The sequence below is a fragment of the Pituophis catenifer genome, unplaced genomic scaffold (assembly GCF_029215685.1).
Source record: "Pituophis catenifer annectens isolate HBS135680 unplaced genomic scaffold, rPitCat1.0.hap2 SCAF_2, whole genome shotgun sequence".
Lineage (NCBI taxonomy): Eukaryota > Metazoa > Chordata > Lepidosauria > Squamata > Colubridae > Pituophis > Pituophis catenifer.
In genome coordinates, this window is record NW_027256882.1 from 108,679,134 (window position 1) to 108,701,264 (window position 22,131).

Sequence of the window (22,131 nt, forward strand, 5' to 3'; positions counted from 1 at the left end):
CAACAAACTGGCTCCTAAGCTGTATTTGCAAGTAAAACTTTGTTCTGAATTGCTTAATCCTGGCAGATGGAGCACTGATGAAACCCCAGGTGCTACGTTTTGTTCAAAGCTTCAATTCAAAACAATAAGTAGTAAAGACAATGACTATTTTCCCACTCCATCTACCACAGCTTGCCTCCAAAAATGCAGGTGCATCACTAGAGAGCAGCAAAAATATACAGAAAACATTTAACCATTCGCTGTCATTTATTGGTCATAGAGATTGTGGCAGCCCTGGACTTATTGCAACTGACCACTTACTCTAGCCCTTCAAAGTTTGCATCACTTTATAAAATAGATAGATAGATAGATGATAGATAGATATAGATATAGATATAGATATAGATATAGATATAGATATAGATATAGATATAGATATAGATATAGATATAGATATATAGATAGATAACTTCCTCCAGAAGTTGTAAATGCTCCATCACGGGAAATTTTTAAGAAGAGATTGGATAACCATTTGTCTGAAGCGTGTAAGATATCCTGCCTAAGCAGGGGATTGGACTAGAAGACCTCCAAGGTCCCTTCCAACTATTCTATTCTATTCTATTCTATTCTATTCTATTCTATTCTATTCTATTCTATTCTATTCTATTCTATTCTATTCTATTCTATTCCATAGTTTGCATCATTTCAGCTTATCAAGTCTGGTTTCGAGAAAATAAAAAAAATGTATCTGCTTAATATCTCATCCTTTTTTGAGGTGAATGGAAAAGATTAAACATAAGAGAAGTTTTTATAGTTAATACGGCCATAATTTAACTATTCATGAGAGAAGATTAAGTGAGCACTTACTTCATGATATAGCTATTGTTATGAAACAACGGGTATAGGGTAATAATATTGCTTCCAACAAATTATAGAAGCAAATAGCTACATTTTAGCCATGATGATCCATAAGTGGAACTTTGAACTAATAATTTGAAAGTTATTGATTTTAATGTTAAATTGCTGAGCTTTTATTTATTATTTATATTTTATTCCTTTTTATAGTTACCTTTGATCATTTTGAAATTCTCAGAGCCATTGGAAAAGGCAGCTTTGGAAAGGTATGTTTTTGCAATCTATATACTTTGTTAATCACCTAAAGAAATAGTTCCTTCTTACCAAATAAGCATAAAATATTGTCCAGAGCTACATGCTAAATCTTATTTTCTAAAGGACTTGCAACTGCCTTGTTCCTTGTATGCCTAAAATCTTCAAATAATATTACAAGATATCAAATTGTTCATATTGATAACCCCAAGCTTCTGAGTCTCTCTCTCTCTCTCTCTCTCTCTCTCTCTCTCTCTCTCTCTCTCTCTCTCTCTCTCTCTCTGTAGTTCTAGTAAATGCAGACCTTCTCATAGAGCAAATTCAGGCATGCTGCATTCTGCTTCATTTTCCTCTTCCAATTCCATCATGTTGTTTTTGTAGAGGATTTATATGAAAAATTATTTCCACTTTAAGTCTGTTTTCAGCCATTGTATTAGATGTGAGCATTCATGAATCTCTTGGCTTGTATTGTTCTGGGAGAATGTATCCGATACTATCTGCAGGACACATCTAAGTCAGTAATGTGACCTCCTGTGGATTCCATCACAGAATGGATCCCTTATCATATCTCCTACATAGTCCCAGGTTGCAAAAGAAAGAAAGAGGATGAATATCATTGTGTCTGTTGCTAAAGGCATTAGAAATTCTGCAGTTTAATCTCCTCCACGGAAAAAGGAAACCTTATTTTAGCCTGCAAGCCGTGGAGCCAAGGATTGTTGCTACAACTAACTTAAAACATTATCCGGCCCTCCTCTATAGTTTTACCAGAGCATAACTTGTTTATTTATTTTAACAAATTTATATAGACAAAACATTAAAAATCACAGTTAATAATTCACAATTTAATCTCCCCCCAACCCACTCTGTAGCGGCAACAAGAGAATCGGACAAATATTTGATGGGCTCTAAATGGGATCCCTAAGCCTGCTGAGGTCATCAGGCCTCGCGGAAAACCAGGTCATCAAGGTCTCGCAGAAAAACAACACAATGGAACCAATCATACCTCTGGGGAATGATATTCCAAAGGAAGGGAGCCACCAAGAAGTCCCCTTTTCTAGGTCCCATCCAATGTACTTCCTTGATAGTTGGGGCTTGCAACATGCCCTACCTTTTGGTGGGCTGTGTTGATGTAATTGGGGAGAGTCCCTCTATAGCCTTGTATTTTCATTTGTTCGTTTGTTCTCCATTTCATGTCAGAATTGACTCATGAAAAATGATAGAGATCTTGCCCCACATACTAAAAAGTACTGTATGTTATTTCAAAGACAAGAGGTTGGACAATGGTAAAGCCTAAAAAATAGACGCTCTGACTACCTCTGGGTTAATTCAAGTGGGGATCAGATTACTAAATAGAAGGACATCTTTTAAACAATTGAATATTTTCACCTTATTCCTATGCATCATATTTCCCATGCAAAATACGAGCTTTGGTATTGGCAATTTAGCAGTCCTGGTGGAAATATTAATGTAGGAAAACATAATTTCCCCCAAATAAGATTAGCCCCATCCCAAAAGGCCCTTAAGACCTGGGTGTGTTATCACTCCTGGGGCTTCCAGGCAGAGGTGGGTTTCAGCAGGTTCTGACCAGTTCTGGAGAACCGGTAGCGGAAATTTTGAGTAGTTCAGAGAACCGATAGTAAAAATTCTGACTGGCCCCATCCCCATCTATTCTCTGCCTCCCAAGTCCCAGCTGACCAGGAGGAAATAGGGATTTTGCAATAACCTTCCCCTGGATTGGGGAGGGAATGGAGATTTTACAGTATCCTTCCCCTGCCACGCCCACCAAGCCACGCCCACCAAGCCACGGCCACAGAGCTGGTAGTAAAAAATAATTGAAACCCACCACTGCTTCCAGAGAACTGGAGCTGTGCTCAGATGGCTCCTTTGTCAAGGTGACTATGTGACTCTTTTTGCCTAGGGGTTTGTATATTTCCTTTTTTTATACTGTTTATTTCTTAATATAGATATGTTATATATGTCATTTTTATATTTGTGGTTTTTTTTTTTATTCAATTGTTGTGTACCTTCCAGAGTCACTGTGGGGAGATGGCTCTTCATATTTGATTAATAAATAAAGAATAAATCAGCAGTGCCCTGCTGGATTGAACCCCTGGCCCATCTAGTCCAGTTTTCTAGTTCTCACCATGGCCAACCAGCTGCATGAAAAAGCCTACTAATTTCCCCGCAGATGGTCTTCAGAGGCAAATCATATGTCTTTCATCAAAGAATGAAAACTAGGGAAATGAAGTTGCAGCACTGAAATGTTAGCTTTTACAAGAGACAGGTTATAGAAGAATCTGCATTTCTACTATATTCATTCTACGCATTCCATTTTATAAGTATTGTAACACGATACTTTGCCTTATTCCTTTAGGTATGCATTGTTCAGAAGAAAGATACCAAGAAAATGTACGCAATGAAGTACATGAATAAACAAAAATGTGTGGAACGGAATGAAGTGCGAAATGTCTTCAAAGAGTTACAGATCATGCAGGGACTGGAACATCCTTTCCTTGTGAACTTATGGTAAGTAACACACATTCCTTATGAGCATCCACCTATCAGAGTACTGCAGCTTCCATTATTTTTCTGGGATTATGTTGCCTTGGCTTCTCTGTAAAGCGTAGTTTTGTTTGTTTTTTCTAACTATATGACTATTATTCATCCTGCTGTTCTTCAGTGTTTATTGGTTTCCTTTTTTTTGTTGCTGTTAAAATAACTCAGTTTTCTGAGCGGGCTCTGAGAGCATCAAGAGATTCTTTCCAAAGCTACCTGTGGTTCAAACGAACACTTTAAACAGGACCTTGATAATAGAGCCCCCTTCCCCCCTCTTTCATCTACTTCTATTATTAAGTTGTTGGTAACCTCAGGGTGCAAAATGCTGTATGTTTGATTTGTTATTGTTCATGTTGTCCAAAAAAAGGAATTGTAATGTTTTCTTCAATGCTGCTGTATCTAGCAAGGGACCTTTTTGCTGCTGTATCTAGCAAGGGACCTTTTTGGACAGATTAATGTTGTAAAAGAAGGCCTTGATTAGGCAAAGAAATGGTCCGGTATTGAAATTTAGCAACAACTCACATATTTCAGCAGAAGGCTTAATTAGAATCTTAGTTCAGCTTCTTGGTTTTCTATGCTGATGTGGGTAGACATCTACCTGCATGTCTCCGCCCACCTGCCTGGACGCTTCTGTGCATGCGCAGAAGCGTTGCACGCAAGCACACGCAAGCACACGTGCGCCCACGAGCGAACTGGTAGTGACAGGTTTTGAAACCTGCCCCTGGTAGACTAGCAAGCTTCAGTACTGATTGAGTAATTTTTATGAACTAATATATTGTCACAGAGATTTATAATGATATTGAACTTATTAATGCAATATAGGTAATAATTATCCTGATCTTTATCAATACCTTTAAATCTATTTATGATTAATACTTGATATTCTATGAAAGCAGTATAATATCTGGCATATTTTGTCCCTTGGAGTGGACTTCAGGCTTCAAAGTGACATAGAAATGTTTAAAATTAAATTAATAAAACAATTTTAAAAACATTGTTTTAATATTTTCAAGTACTGGACCTTGTGAATTCTTTAAAATTTAAAATAGAGAGAAGAAAAAAAATAACTGTATTGAATGTTGCAGGAAATCAGTCATAATATTAATCAATCTTGGGCTTTTTTCCTTCTCTGGCAAACTGTCCATCTTTTGTTATTGGACCCAACATCCTTGTTTCAGATGCTTCAAAGTCACTTCTAGAGAACGTCACAGGGAAAACCATTGTCTGCACAATTCTGATCTTTGCAGATACAGACAAATCCTGCCATATGGATATCTTTTCCAAAGTTTTCCTTGCTGTTCTACCAAGTGCCGGTTGGCAATGTATTTCTACCACTTCAGTTTCTTCATTGTCAATTCTAAGACTGGTCACTGTAACTGTTGGTATTAGTTTTGCCTCTTTAATTTCACTCACATTTTTTCACTCTGTGCTTGACCTTCATTTGCACTTTCAGCTGAGGATAGAAACTATGTGCTTCTATCACAAAATATCCCCACAATTGAATACCTCTCTCTCATACGTCAAAACCTCTTTTATTGAACTCCAGCTCCAAGAAGCCCATGAAGTGGCTGCATCTGAAGAACCAATTACTACATTGGCATTATCTTTGAAGAAACAAAATCTTTGTTAGCACAGAGTGTGCATTAGACCAATTGTCCTTTGCCAGGAAAAAAGAAACAGAAGAAAATTGGTTGGCTGGAAAACCAGACCCTACAAGTACCATCTAAGCACGCAGTCTATTCTTGCAATTGGTGGAGGCTTTTCCTTTGATTGGCAATATTTGAGTCTCACTGTTGATCACTGTCTTAAAGGGTTCGGCAGACGTACACAGACAACAGCTATACATTCCAAATGGCCATTAAGAACATATTGTGGAAATAGCATGGTTTATGCCAACATGGTTTCTCCCAGCTTCAGGAATTCATGGAAAACTGGACGTGTAGATCAACCCTTAGAAAGTTCATTATTCAAATACCACCCTCTCTTCATTTGTTCTTTAAGTCCCTCTATCCTATTTTGTGTCTGAAATCCTTTATCAGACTTTAGGACAAAGCAAGCTTTGAAATCAGCCTCACACTCTGTTTATTTTCAAAAACTTGCTAGATGTCTGGGTTGATCAGAACACCAATAATACATATTAGAACCTTCCTTTTTTTCCTCCTTTGATTTAGGAAGTGTTCTTTGGCTCTAGGGGCCTTGAAACAGAAAGAATGAGATATAGGCTTTATAGAACGTAACTTTGTTAGAACTCCAGTCTCCTGTTTCAATTATTGTTTGATTCAGCTTTGGTTTCTAGGTGGCATTGCTGGCAGAGTGTTGATAAATTAGCTGTAGCAAAACCTCTTAGATTGGGGGGGGGGATGATAATAAACAGATTTCAGTGAATTTCAGCAAAGGTATTGTTTCCAAACTGACATCTGTAATGAGAAGGCAAAAGTTAAAAGAATCAGATATTTTTAAAAATCATGCTTGATTTGTTTTAACATGTGTACACCAGGGGTGGGTTCTACTTACCTTTACTACCGGTATGTGTGCCGGTAGTACCGCACGCATGTGCTTGCTTCGCTCGCTCGAACACGCACTCTTCTGCGCAAGCACAGAAGCTTCTGCGCATGCGCAGAAGCGTTTTGATGATGTCGGGGTCAGTGGGCAGAGCCTCCCACCGGTTTTACTACCGGTTCTATAGAACTCGTGCGAACTGAGGGCAACCCACCACTAGTGTACACATATCATTTGTCTTTTTTAATGCAACATTTTTTCCGACTATTGGGAATGCTGTTTAGTCTGGACAGTCATATACTGTAAGCCTCTCTTTGGGGAGTTGGGTGATCTTAACAGTTCTAATAATTTAGGCTAGTCAATTAATATGCTGGATAAAACAATAAAGCCCTTGATTAAAAAGAGCAAGAACCATAGTACTTCAAAATGAAATGTGATGGAAAGCATCATTAGGTGTCACTAATGTTTGGTTTGAATCCTGGTGACTTAATGTGGCTTCAGTAATAATTTGTAGCCCTTCTAAGGGCATTTCTTCATTTCTTTAATCCTGTCTATCCATCTTACATATTGTTTTCTCTGTCTTCTACTTTTCTCAGCCTTGCTAGGCATAATATTTTCTTCTGGCCCATAATGGAAAGCTGTGATTTCTTAAATATGAATGAGCTATGAAGCTCTTCCTTGTGGCTACATTAAAATGTTTTCTTCTGATCCTTGAAGGTGAAGAAACGTACCCAGGATTCTTTGCCCTGTTTTGCCTAAGTAACGAAGCCAGGTTGGTGTTGTTTTTATAGCTTTAATATGGGTTACATAAAGGAAAAGTGATTGGTGGTTTCCTCTGGTTTCATTTGCCTTCCCAACACCACCAGCTGGTAGAAAGAAACTCCTGCCAATTGCTCTCCTTATCATGGGCAGGGGTGGAGGGAGAAAATTTTTGATAGATGTCTGGATTAGTGGGTTTAGCAATGTCTCAAACTTTGCTCAATTTTTGTGCAAGCATTTTGGGTGACTACATTCAAAAGGCATGATATAATATTGCTGTTGTGGAATGATGTTAAGGCCTTGTCCAAAAGAAATTGTCAGGTTTTCTTTGACTGCAGCCATGCAAAAGCTTGGGACCTTTTGTTCAGATGACTTTTTTGTTTAAATTGTGCTAGTCTCTGCATGAGGATTAAAAATAAATTTCCTGTGTTCTGCACAGGACAGTCTGTAGATTCTCAGAACATTAAAGTCCAGATGGATTCAATCATCCTGCTTCCCAGAAGGGACAAAAAGCTTGCTCCAATTGAGTGTTCTTATAGCTACCCTGTTTCCCTGAAAATAAGACATCCTTTGATAATAAGCCCAATCAGGCTTTTGAGCACATGCGCTAAAATAAGCCTCCCCCCTGAAAATAAGACCCTCCCAAAAATATTTAAACACAGATCTGGAAATCAGGTAAGACGGCAAGAGGAGCCTCCTCTTGGTCCATGAGCCCCAAAATAATAAGACCTCCCCGAAAATAAGGCCAAGTGCTTATTTCGGGGTTCAAAAAAAAAAAGACAGGGTCTTATTTTCAGGAAAACACGGTACTGAAAATAAATCACTATGCTGAAATTACAAAAGCAATAGTCAGCAATCACAGCAGACTTGCTTGGTCCCACCTTTGCTATTGGACATTTAACTTGAATGCTACTATCAAATAAATGTTGTAGTTGGGATACTTTGAAATCTGAGGAGGCTGGACTTTAGAAATAGAAATGGACCCTAGCTGTTGTATTGTACTATAGAAGCCAAAGATTCCTTAACATATGAATCTAGCAACCCTATGGACACCTATTCAGAAGTAAACTGGGGTTTTATCTTCAGTTATGTTCTTCTGAGGCTATTCTGAAGATAACATTGGAATGCTCTAAATATGTAAGAGCAACAGCTAGCTACTTTTATATTTTTTGTCTAGCTGAGAGCCATTTCATACAACATTCCAGTGAAGTCTTAGACAATCTGAAGTTTGTAATCTGAATTGTAACACAGATAGAGAGGAATAATGGAATTTTAACTATCCTGATTTAGAATCCAATTCTCTTATCTCCTATTTGATTTGGGGAAAAAAAAGTATTCCATTTTTTTTTTCAAAGGGAGAATGTTCTTCCAAGGCAAACAGCATCTCTAGAAGGTTCATCCAAAGTGGGATTAAAGTGGGGAGGGGAATTAATGCCTATAATTGTTGTTTACATTTTAAAATATTTATTAATTACGGTACATCCAACTGAGTTTGTTTCTATTTGACATAGGGAATAGATAACCTAAAACAAAATCAGAGCCTGTAACTTCAAAGAGTCCAAAACACATTGCAAACTGCCGAATCTCTAAACCAGTGTGTCATATCTGGATTGCTGCCTAATTCATATTTAAAACACAGAATTTAAACCTGTCCCCTACCTGTGATCCCTCTTCCCGCCCTCCACCTACAAACCAGTTTCTCCTTAGCAGTTTTTTTCATTCAGAAAATTGAGATGGGAGAGTCCTATGGCAGCTCTTCCCTATCAGTCTGTTGAATTGCCAATATGCACTGCTTGAGAAGAAATTGGTACATGGTAAGTGGTGCTATCATTTTATTTAGTTTTAGTCCCCAGGTGCCTCTGTTCCTTTTCATGAGTCTTCCCGGCATGTAAAAGGTTTCAACTATTTGTCTCCTCTGGTGTTAATTTTCTTAGTGCTTCTTTTTCCCTGTTTAGTCTATCTAGCCTTTATAAAGCAGAAAGCAGCAGCCTGTCACTAGAGAGACCCTGTCTACAAGCACTCAGTGAAGAAAACAGACAACATGATAAATGAGGGCATCTTATGATGCTCTTTTAGCTGGAGCAATAAATAACACCTGCCATCCCTGCTTCTCTGAGTTGTTGGCCATTGACTATAAATAATATGTTTTTGGCAGTCAATGCCAAACAGAAGGTAAATTAATTTTCCTGAACAAGTATTTATTTATTTATTTATTTATTGAATTGATCTAGTCGCCTATTTGCCCATGGCAATTCAAGGCGGCTTACAGAATATAAAACGACATTTAGAACAATAAAACTAATAAAAAGAATCAAATAAATTAATATAGTATAATATAATAAAAATCACCCCACCCACCCTCCCCCTAGCGACAGCAGATCACACAAGCCATTTTATGGGCTCATCCCTCTCTGGGTTCCCCAGGCCCGCTGGCAGAGCCAGGTCTTCAGCACCTTCCAGAAGAGTACTAGAGTGGGGGCCATTCTAATCTCTGGGGCAATGATGTTCCAGAGAAGGGAGTCACCATGAAGAAGGCCCTTCTTCTGGGTCCCACCAGGTGTATCTCCCTTGGGGATGGGACCCACAGCATTCCCTGCCTCCCTGCTCTGATGGATTGGGTAGATGTGACTGGCAAGAGACAGTCCCTCAGATAACCTGGTCCCAAGCCATGAAGGGCTTTAAAGGTGACAACCAGCACCTTGATTGTACCGGGAAGCAAATCAGCAGCCAATGCAGCTCCCGCAGGAAGGTGATACATGTGCACACCGGGGTCTGCACAAACTCATGTGGGCCACTGCATTTTGCACCAACTGGAGCTTCCAGATGCTCTTCAATGTAGCCTCAAACCCATGGATGTTGAATGGATACTTTGGGCACAGATCTTTTAAAAACACAAACAGTCTCGGTAACTCACTTGTTTTAGAATTTAAACCTGGATTTTCTCTCATTATGGCCCGGCCAGCCTCTTTAAGCAGAAGTTACAGAGTTAAACCTTCATTCAAACTGGATTGTCTTTTGTCATAGATGTGAAAAATATTGAACCATGGATCTTCTTAGGTCTAGGCTTTTATGTCTGCCTTGGTGAGAATTTATTGCCTGGCCCTTTAGGCTGGAGTTACTTAACTAGCAGGTCAAAGCTGTAAATCCATCAGACTGTCGCATTGTTGTAAATGCATTCTGAATTCAAAAGGAATTGGGTTCCTGTGGATAACAAACACTGTTTTCATTGAGCAAGGCAGGGTTCATTGTCAGAGTCAAGCAAGGATTGATATTTCTAAGAAACCTTCACAGTGAGAGCCAGTTACAAAAGATGCTTAGCTTAAAGCAATATACAAAACCTGCAAGGTCGGGCTATCAAGAGAAATTATTCTAGGAGGACCGCAGTTAGGTGGAACCTTATGGAGAGGGGAGTTTTAGTCTCTCCCCACATGCAGCTAGCACTGATCAGTCTGGATTTCCATCTCTTGGTTGCTTCTGTGTAAGCTTGCCAATTGCATCCCTGAATAGGTGAGCACTTTTGCACTCCCTCATTTTCTGACTCTTCACACAGAAGTGTTGTGGGAAGATGAGGGAATAATGTTGTGGTAAGATGAGGGAACTTACCAAATTTGTGGATGATATAAACTGGCAGGAATAGCTAACACTCTAGAAGATAGGCTCAAGATCCAGATGGATCTTGACAGACTTGAACACTGGGCCCTAGCTAACAAAATGAAATTCAATGTAGAGAAAAGTATAGTCCTACTTCGGCAAGAAAAACCAAAAGTACACATATAGACTGGGTGAAACCAGGCTTAATAGCAGTAACTGTGAGAGGGATCTTGGAGTTTTAGTGGACAACCAAGTAAATATGAATCAAGAGAATGCCACAGCAGCCAAAAAAGCCAATGCAATCCTAAATTGCATTAACAGAGGGATACAATCCAGATCAAGTGAGGTACTAATACCACTCTATAAAGTCTTCGTATGACCACACCTAGAATACTACATCCAGTTTTGGTCACCACACTGTAAAAAAGATGTTGAGACTCTGGAAAGAGTGCAGAGAAGAGCAACCAGGATGATTAGAGGACTGGAAGCTAAAACATACAATTAACGGTTGCAGAAACTGGGCATGGCTAGTCTAGTGAAGAGAAGGACCAGGGGAGACATGATAGCAGTGTTCCAATATCTGAGGGGCTGCCATAGAGAGGAGGGAGTCAAGCTATTTTCCAAAGCATCTGAAGGCCAGACAAGGAATAATGGATGGAAACTGAACAAGGAGAGATACAACCTGGAAATAAGGAGAAAATTTCTGACAGTGAGAGCAATCAACCAATGGAACAGCTTGCCTTCAGAAGTTGTGGGAGCTTCATCACTGGAAGCTTTCAAGAAGAGACTGGACTGTTATCTGTCAGAAATGGTGTAGGGTCTCCTGCTTGGGCAGGGGGTTGGAGTAGATGACCTACAAGGTACCTTCCAACTCTGTTAATCTGAATATAAGTGATGGTATATATATATATAGAGAGAGAGTGGCTTGCCCTACCAGTATTAGTGAGGGTATGGCTTTCTCCTTGGTAGTTCCTTGATTAGGGTATTGTTCTTCTACGTGTTAATTCCCTGGCAGGACACACCACGGTATAGAAAGAGGGAGTAAACCTCATGCTCTCACACTAATGATGTTAACTAGTAGGGTCATGAAATGTCTGCAAGCAAACAATCACAGTCAGAGAGCGCCAAGGAGTCCACAGTTCCTCTCTGAGCTACATATTTATCTTCTTTAAGAAGCAAGGTTTCCAAACAAACAGTTTTGAATGGCACAATCATTAAAAAAATGCTGGGCTGAATTCAAAGCAATTTTGCAAACTTGCTGTTATTTGTTATTATCCTTAATATAAACATAATTAAGTAGTCTGCAACATTAAAATAAAATATAAGGTAATAGAATGAGTCCTGGTACTAGACTTGTTTGCTTAGAGCATGGTTGATAGAAATGCCTTTAAAGAATGCTTTTCCCTTTTGTACTACAATCTCAATTTATCAATCGTGTTTTAGAATTCTAGGTTTTCTTTGTCAGTTTCTGGAAGAATTCAGACCCTAAGCTCATATATAAATTGAACACAATGGCAGTGATGTCGCCTTGTATTGCACATTTCCACGAAGCGTCTTCTTGAGTTAATCTGTTTTCTAATGAAAAAATTTCCTGGATCTGATCAGAAGGAATCATGACTCAGAGATGTAGCTACTGCTAGTTGTTGCTTGGTTATTAAGCACCATCAATGTACTTGAATTGGTGGGGTTTTTTTTTCAGCCAGTGGCAGCATTTAATCCAGGATCATGCCTGGTTAGTATTTGGGTAGAAAATTTCCAGGAAATCTTTGGACTATAAGTTACAGTAGGAAATAACAAATATCTTCTTCATCCTCATCATTATCATCCCAGGAGAAGGCAATGTACTTCTCTATTATTGTTAAGAAACTACATTTATTAAACAAACAAATAAATAAATAAAGTAGAGATTCAGGAAGTTGCTTTTATCTGTGCGATATTGATGAATACAAAGAGGCAACCTGGGGAGAAACCATCTACTGTGATTATGCACTAATAAAGTATCTGATTTTCTGACCTTAGAACATTTGATGCTCAGCAGTCTTTCAGTCCTGCATGTAATGGAAAGAATTATTTTGGAGTTGGCAGGCTGCACTTTAAGGAATTGTTTGCTCTTTCTCTTTTTCCTGTTTTAAAAGACAAACAACCTTAAAACTTCTAGGTTGATGGAGATTCCTGTAGAGAACATTATGACCATGTAACAACTCAATTGAGCACCAGATTGATTTCTTATACCCTTCTCTGTTGAACAGGATATTAAAACCACACTACCAATCTACCGTGATACCAATTCCAAGGGCTGCACCACTTGTTCAAAAACACTTACATTGTAGCATTACCACCCAAATAGTTCATTCGGATGTTTAATCTTGACACAGCAGAGCAAAAAAATAAATAAATCCATAATACATTTTGAGACAGTTTTTATAACAAAACTCTTGATCTTTAAGTATGCAAATACATTTCTTTGTTTTTACTTTCATGGTCAATGTTTTCTACAGTAGAACCATATTTATTTGCAAAACAAGTACAATGAGCTATGGTTTGAAAAGGTTCACATACATTGCAGTCCTATGCTCACTGCCCATATAGTAAGAAAATACTTTGGTGTTCTCATACCCTTTGCCATAATACGTGCAAATATTTATGAATCTAGAAGTTCATTGAATTGCAAATATTTTTTAAAAATGTAAATACATACTTCAACTATGTATGATTATTGTTTTGCTATTGAAAGCTGCTTTATTCTGAGTTGAACCACTGGTTGATCTATTTCTAAGGATGTAAAAAAATATATATGTTGTGAGAATGAATTAACTTGATTCACCAGAACTGATCTTGTCATGGAGTAGATGGGCAGGAGTGACTGGAATCTATTAACATCTGTTCTGTTATAAAATTGCACAATGCATTATATGGGAAGGATGTCTAAGAAGCAGCATGTACAGAATGGGATAAATTTTAAAAATGATTTATTGGTGTTTTTTAAAAAATATATAGAGTTATTTGTGTTTTCAAAAACCTTATATTTCAAGAAATTATGTACATCATCATATACAGATTTTCCAGTAGCAAGTGTGTATTTGTAGAAAATTGACAATATCTATAACATTAACACTAAAACATACTAGATTTAGACTGATTAGCTTATCACAATCTAGAGATAAAATTAAAATTAAAATCATGTTTTGTAGGATTTTAGGCTGTAAAAAAATTTCCAGGACTGGAAATAGCCAGGAGTGAATCTGATAAATTATTTTTTAATTATTGAGTTACAGTTTCTCAAATTGTGGAACATGACTCTGTGAGGGTTATGAGCAATATGTAAGAGGGAAGGTTATGAGTTTTGTTAAAACATGATATAGATGTGTGCAGCCAAACTAAAAGCAATTTTAAGATTCATTCCCAGCTTTGCTGCTTGCTTTGTCTGTATAATCTGACCATAGGCTTGCCTGGAAAACAAGATTAAATGTTGACAGCATTGTTATTTTTCCACCAGAAATATGCACTGGGTGACTGTGGTCCTGCAAAGTTTGAGAAACATGATTATACTTTAATTATTAAAATTATTTATCATATTTATTTCTAGCCCAACCCTTACTTCAATGAACTGATCAGTTTTATTCAAGGGAGAAGGTATATAAACTCATTTATCATTTCAGGGTGTTCTGAAAATTTTGAGGCACACTGGATTACCAACCTGTCCTGAGAGAGCAATATAAATCCAACATAATAGGCTAGTTTATGTGTTCTTTCTGATTCTGAAGAGGTGATTTTTCTAGAGCAGTTCTTCACCATCTTGTGTAAACAAGATGTGTTGGATGACTATACCCAGAGTTTTCAGATAGCACGCCAAATCTACTGTAGTATAGATTTTTGCCTTGCTTCTTATTCTCATGAATCTTCCTTCATCCATTGATTTAGCGATGATGTGGTTACCTTGTATTTAATTATGCGGCTCCTTAGGGAATCTCTTGGCTTGGCAGCAGCTAACTTTCCTCTCTGTATTCAAAAACAGTGACTATTCCAAGACTAAATGTATTGATTTTTTTTAGCACGTGTAATTTGCTGGCTTTTTAAAGATGTAGATATTGAGAGGAAGTTTTGGGAGAATGTATAAAAAGGAGTATGAGAAATTAGCAGCAGGACTGAATTTATAGCAAGACTCAGTTCTACAATTTTTCTGTCTAGTGACAAAGCTTACTATGGGAATATACAAAATATATATTCTTATGTTTGCACCATTTTTTTTCATATTATCACAGATCTTAGTTATCAAATAAGGCAATTTCCAACAACAATTCATGATAGCCTTCAAAATGAGAAATGCCATACTAATTATTGGTCGGGACATAGCAACACATCTTTTTACAAAAGTATTATTTAAAAAAACATTAAGAGCCAGGTGAGTCATAATAATATAGTGTGAAGGCATACTATTTTAGATTACAGATTCCTGTCTGCTTTTTTTTTTTTTGCTTTGAAACTCTTCTTTTTTATGGTCTATTATGCTGTGCATCCACAAAGTAATGTCCTGAAGCAGAATCATGGCAATCGAACATTCCAACCAATGGACTATTTTAGGTGTTTCTCTTACGTATTGTGTATTCTTTTCCAGGTACTCATTCCAGGATGAAGAAGACATGTTTATGGTGGTGGATCTGCTTCTTGGAGGAGATTTACGTTACCACCTGCAGCAAAATGTCCGTTTTGAAGAGGAGACTGTGAAACTATTCATCTGTGAGCTAGCACTGGCATTGGATTATCTCCAAAGCAGGAACATCATCCACAGGTGAGTCATGGGCTGGAAAGTTACATTAATGTTTTCAATGAGTATCAGACGATGGCTTGCTGGGCCACTGAAACTGAGATAGATTGAATTTCACTAGTAAGATGCAAGCCTAAGTATCTCCCTTTTAGGTAACATTTGTGACTGTGTGGTATTCACAGTTCTCTCTGAAACAATATATTTTAAAAGAAATATTCATATTTTTCAAATTGTATATCTTAATACAAATATTTTCTTTTATTTCTTCTTTTTATAACCGACCATCCCATTCTGCAATACAATACACAAATCTTAACTAACTGTCCTGTAACTGATGGTAGACAAACATTCAGAGTATTTTTATTTCTAAGGCTTTTGACAGACAAACTGATACATATTCTAAAAATGCATATATTCATGTATAAGCTTTTCTGCTAACGTGACTGGTGTTTGCCTACTGTATGTGTGATGTGTGTGTATTTATAGTTTATAGTTATATAAACTATAAATATATAGTTTATATTTTATATATATATATTAACAATGGGAGAATATTAAGAAGTTTCTATGAATCCCTGTATACCAACCCTGTTATTCCTAAATTTGGAATACTTTGTTCAAGTGATTTAAAGCTACAAATTCATTTAAATCAATGTATTTAAGCCTGGCTACTCCATATACACCTATGTAAAGATGTACACATATCAGCCTTGTGAAACTTGTAAGTAAAACAGTTCCTGGAAAGCAATTTGAACGTGAGAAATGTGATGAAAAATGCTAACCTTTTTGTTGTGATTCCTGCCCTGTGAGCTTTTCCTTCTTTTGGGAAAGGAATATGCACTATGAATACTTGTGGAGGAAATAGAAAAATCATCAGTGTTCTATACCATTCCTCTGTGAACCATCATCATCTCCCACAAAAATGTGGTAGTTTAAAGAAAAGACTATTGCATATTAAAGAAAGGTTTATTACATATAAGTGAATTTTGTTAAAAAAAATTATGGCCTGATATTTTGCATTTACAAAAAAAACTTCACAGAGTGAAGTTCACATCCATCAATCTTTCTGACAGGTGATTCTCTAAGATTAGCTCTTTGGCCGCAATTGAGTCTCTGTAAGTTCCATTATTTCAAACAAGTGTCACATCTAGAAAACCAGTTTGTATCACACGAGGTTTAGATCATCGTCTCCTCTTCCTCTAGCATAATATTCCATATTGTTTTAAAGTCACCTTGTCTTCAATATATTTTATTATGTCAATGGCATGAATCATGGAGCACAGTTATTTAAGAAATATATCTAAAATCTTATTGGGCAAGATTGTGATCATATTTACTTTGTGTTCATCTGGGAGTCTTTAATACATAATAAGGTTGTAGAGTAATATCACTAGGAGAAGTTTAGTAGAAACACTTTAGGATTTAGAAATCAAAAATAAAGTGCTAATAGAATTCTGCTCTATGTAAATACTCTTAAATGGATAATGAAAATATTATTTTTAATTTTAAAAAACAAGATTTAAGAATTGGATGATTATCATTTATTTAAGATGTCATGTATATCTATTTTTCCTTAATTTAAAATATTTAAGCAAATTTGTTTGCACATAAATCTTTTGCTTTTCTGTGTTATAAAGGAATATGGAGAAAGTAACTGGCAGTTGAGATACTGTTTTTAAAAGAATGTTGGAGAAAATATCTGAGTTTAATCAATTGGACATGGATTAATTGAATAATTCGTGAATTTAGGGATTAAAGAAATGGTGTTAAAAACCAATGAGATGATTTTTTTGTATATCAGAAGGATCATCCATTGGAACCACGATCAGTTCCAATTATTTGAACTTTGCTGTGTACTAAATTCTCAAATGCTAAATATTTATTGTTCTAATATGGAATGTATTTCATATTTAATTCTACATTTCCGTTAAATTTGCCTAGCACCTATTAACGTTCCAGAAGTTCTAACTATTTCCAGATAAAATTATGCATTTTTACTTGAAATTATATTAGTTCAGTGAAACTTAATATGTAAGGATGTAAACATATTATGTTCAGTTTACACATTTCTTCTACAGTTGTGTAAAACATTTGATTAAAAGTGCTTGCATGCTTGTAGAGGAAATGAATAAGTCAAAAAGAGGACCATTCATATTTAAAACAATATTCCCATGCTTTAAAAGCTATAGAAGAAGGTACAATTTTCTATGCATAGCCTTCTGTCCTATATTTCACCAGTCTTCAACACTGACTAACTGGGATTAGCATCAAGCAAACCTCAGGAAGTACCCTCCTCAATCCTTTTATGCAACCCCCAGAATTCATGGCAGTGAATTTTAATAGGAAGGCAATATAAAATGGAGAAATCAAATACATATATACATACAATACATACATACACACAATGTGTATATATACACATACAAAATATAATATTTTAAAAAGCTTCCAAAAGACAACTGAGAAATATTGTCCATTTGGCTAATTACTATATAGTAATAAATTGCTGATCAATATTGTCATGATATTCAGTATATTCTAGGAGTAGAATGCAGACTGATATTGAATCCAAGTTAATTCTCCATGCTGTGCATTTGTGCAACATTCTCCAAGTTGCGGTCCCCTAGATATATTCAATCACCATTTCCAGCATCCTCCCAATGCTGATTGGGTAGAATGAAGAGACAATCCTCAATGTCTGAAGACCACCATTTTGAGAAATTTTCTAGACTGATACAATTGGTTAGAATGTTTGAAAGGCTTATATGAATTATCTATTTTTAAATAAAAATTTTCTATGTGCTTGGGTTTTTTTTTAGGTTTGGTCAAATTGTATGGCTTTCGTTAAAGTAAGATGGGCATTGAAATTGTCCAAATCATTCAAGCTGATAGCACTATCAACTAGTGATTTTAAGATAAAAGACAGAAATGAAATCTTTTATTTTAATTTTCTGAGGGCGTGTGGCTTTTCTTTACCAGTCAGGACTTGGACAACAAAAATCAAAAAGATTGCATGTGTTATTTAAAAGAGATGAAACATTTCATACATGGTCTTTCAAAATATATCATATTTACTCAAAGAAATTAGAAAGTGATCAGGTTGAACATACGGTTTTAAGTTAACAGCATTTTAAAAATGTAACCTAAAAAAAAGCATTCAAAGTGATGTCTTTGCAGCTTCCATACTGAAATGTTTTTCAGACTTTTGGGCAGGTTAGAATTGTCTTGCTGCAGTTTGAATATTTCTCAGGAGCTTTGTCTGTAGGTACACATTTTAAAAACAACACAGTTGTGTTCCATTCTGCTGTATTTAACTGTTGTACCTGGACAAATCCAGCTGCTTGTGTTGCACCTTCAGAGTCAGAGGTGCTTCAAAGCCAAGTGGGCTGGTAATGAAGGTATAAGATTAACTTTTTCTGCTGTGCACCTGTTCACCCAGCTAACAAATAATGAATGAGGATAAATTACACTTGGCGAGACAGAAAGATTCCAGTTATTTAGCACAGGGTTTGAAATTGGAAACTGGCCAAAAGATGGATGGTTTCATTTAAAATACAAACAAGCTTGATAAATATATAAATAATTCAGTTTGTGGCTTGCCTGTTTTCACTTTATTGTTATTAGCAAGAAGTGTCCTAGATTCAAAATAATGTTGAGAGAGGAAAGGGATATATATATATATATTTTTTGTAGCTTACATCTTTCACCATTTTGGTTTCCAGACCAATTAAGGGATCAGTGAGGTGCTCTGCTGAGGAGTGGTGTTATGTGGTATAGCTTACCTGATAAGTTTGCTGGATAGTGTTATCCAATGTGATGGAGAATATTGGATGATGACTATAAGGAGACAGAATTTGGTGCCAGACATATGTTGCCTTTTTTCATAAGGAGTTACTGGACCATTTGAGTATAGAGCTAAATAATCAGATGCTTTGAGATGATTTCTTCATTGTGTTGGTAAATTAATGTTTGACAAACTTTCTCACTGATTCCTAACACTGAATTCTTTCACAAGCCTAGCTGTATAACAAAGTATGAATACTCTGTTTAATGCTGTATTTTAGAATTTTAGATTTTTCCTGACTGATAGGAATCTGAATCTGATACTCCTATTTTGGCTATCATAAGCAAACTTCTGTATTTCATAAAAATGAAAATTGCCTGCAAATTCATTGCACAGTGGTTTATGTCATTTTAACACTGTAGTAACTGTTAAATCAATTTAACAATAAAATACTGCTTTGGAAAAAAAGATTCCACATACTAAAATAAGAGTGGATTCTAACTAAATGAAATTCTGTCAAATATATGTGACTGATTTCACAAATGTTTTGCTATACATTGGAGTGAAATAGTTTCATTGCTTCTGAACTACGAAAGGCGCTGAATTCTCCTTTCGGTACATGCTTGTTATTACTGTGTAATCCACGCTTTTTCTCTGTCTCACACACACATATATGCACATGCACACTTTATTCCCAGAGCACTAGACTCTTCATTTCCTTAAAATAACTGCAGGGTTTTGCTTTTCAGCATCCAGTGAAATATTACAAAGTGAAGATCAAATTTAAAATTCTTCTGACATGTTCTTTGGACTGAATATTATGCAAAAATTAAAAAAATAAGATGATTAGGGGGATGTTTTGAAATGTGATTGAGTATTTTTTCACTTTAGGTTCAGTTTCTGTGTATCCAAGAATATAGGAAAAGAGGGAAGAGGGGTTTGAAAATATACATCCAGAACAGAGGTGGGTTTCAGCAGGTTCTGACCAGGAGAACTGATAGTGGAAATTGTAAGTAGTTCGGAGAACCGGTAGTAAAAATTCTGACTGGCCCCACCCCCATCTATTCTCTGCCTCCCAAGTCCCAGCTGATCGGGAGGAAATGGGGATTTTGCAGTAACCTTCCCCTGGATTGGGGAGGGAATGGATATTTTACAGTATCCTTCCCCTGCCACGTCCACCAAGCCATGCCCACAGAACTGGTAGTAAAAAAATTTGAAACCCACCACTGGTCCAGAATATAGTTTGGGGTAAAGATAATACAAACGTCAGTCTGCTGGACATTTGATAACAATCAGGGCTTGGGGTGAGTGCAACACAAGAGCAGCCACCTTCTCCTTTTTCCCATTTATTGTGGGATCGGCCTTTTTAATGCTTTTTGGCCCTGCAAATTTCCAAGGGAATATTTTCTCTCAGAGCTGCGCTAGGAGGAACAGAGGAGGCAGCCCCAGTGAGTGCCACCACTACTGTTGTGTTGATGTGAGCGCTCTGTAGACCCACCATGCTTTGAAGGAAACATGCCAGTCTTGGTATGTTTGCTAATGTTTTTACCTCAGCAGTGAAAACAACATTCATGCTTCTTTATGGGCTGAGGCAGCTTTCAGTATGCTCTGGAGATGATCTTTGCTAGACCTGATAAATCCTTCTACTTTTGCTGGTTGTTGTTGTTGTTTTTTCCTTTTAGCCATTTTATTTATTTCTCTTTTTAATTGTTTCATTACATTATAGAATACAGATAATAGCCAAGTACAGTGGTATTAATACAATAGGAAGTAGAAACTATGAACACTCTAATGATGAAAGTAAATTAAACCTTTCAGAATGGAAGATTTATAACAATGCTAAATATGATTTATGAGGTGTATCCTTTATGAAGATAGGATGTTACTAAAATGCTCTATTTAAATGCATAAAAGTAGACTTTTGATTTTGTTGGAATTTAGTTACATTATTATCAAGATATTATTTCTTGAATGCCTTGAGGAAGAAAACATATTAATATTTTATAAATTTAATGCACAGTTTGTATGTTGCAAACTATTTTATTTTAGGTGTGCTTGTTTGGCTATAAATAGGCTTTATTATTTTATAAACTTAATGCACAGTTTGTATGTTGCAAAGTGTTTTATTTTAGGTCTGCTTGTTTAGGTATAAGTAGGCTATCTTATTTTCAAAGGTAGTTTTAAATATTTGTATAACAATATTTCCTTTTCTTTCCTCTTCAGATAAGTCAATAGTAAGTGCTGGGTAGATTTTATTTATCCTTCACTTATCTGCTAATAGTTTTGCAAATTAGATCCCCAAATTGCCTTTTAAAGTTGTACTTGTCTCCCAGTTTCATTGATGATTGGTGACAGCAAATGACTGAGCCTTTTTTTCTCTCCACATTTGTTGCTATTGTGATGTTCTATTTTATTTTTTTGTGAAAGAAGTGGTTGAGAAATTAAACATTTACAGCACTTTTGTCAAAGGTAAAGTTTATACATTTAAAGGCTCAATTGTTCCGGGTGACTTCCAAGAACGATGTAGGTAATTTCTTTTTATTTCCTCTTTTCTTCCCTTCCCGGTGTGACCTTTTCCTTCCTTGTCTCAGGGGATTTGTTTTCCCTGTGGGTTGTATGTGCGTGTACAAGTGCTTCCCTGCAGTTTAATGTATATTCAGTCACCTTGTTTGTTTAATGTTATGGCCTTTTGAGCATGCAGTTGTTATTGCAGGATATCTGTTATTTGGATGACACCTGCTCCATTGCAAATGGTAATTTCCATTGTGCTAAATGTCATTTGAAGGCAGAATGTTCCCCTTATATCTGTAGATGATTGCTACATTTAGATGCAACTACAAGGAAAATGATTAAGATCTATTTTCCAGGGCCACATAGACACACATATCTAGATTTAATTTAAACTCAAGGATAATATTCCTGACCATAAGGTTTGTATAACAGTGGAGCAGTTTACCAATGGAAGCTATGAGTTCTCATTCTAGGAGGATATTTTTTCTTTTAGTAGCTGAGATTGGGTAGCAACTTGGTTTAATTGGTCTTCCTGGACATTGCAGAAGATTGAACTAGTTTATTCTTGTTGCCATTTCCA

At 36.4% G+C, this 22,131-nt stretch overlaps 1 protein-coding gene across 1 annotated transcript in view; it reads left to right on the forward strand.

Moving 5' to 3' along the window:
- Positions 1-1,052: 1,052 nt before the first annotated feature.
- Positions 1,053-22,131, forward strand: part of STK32A (serine/threonine kinase 32A) — a 52,626-nt gene continuing 31,547 nt past the window's right edge. The window contains exons 1-3 of the mRNA XM_070933949.1: positions 1,053-1,100; positions 3,461-3,612; positions 15,107-15,280. Of these exons, the coding sequence (XP_070790050.1) occupies positions 3,494-3,612; positions 15,107-15,280 (293 nt within the window). The 5' untranslated portion in view covers positions 1,053-1,100; positions 3,461-3,493. The remainder of the gene's footprint in view (positions 1,101-3,460; positions 3,613-15,106; positions 15,281-22,131) is intronic.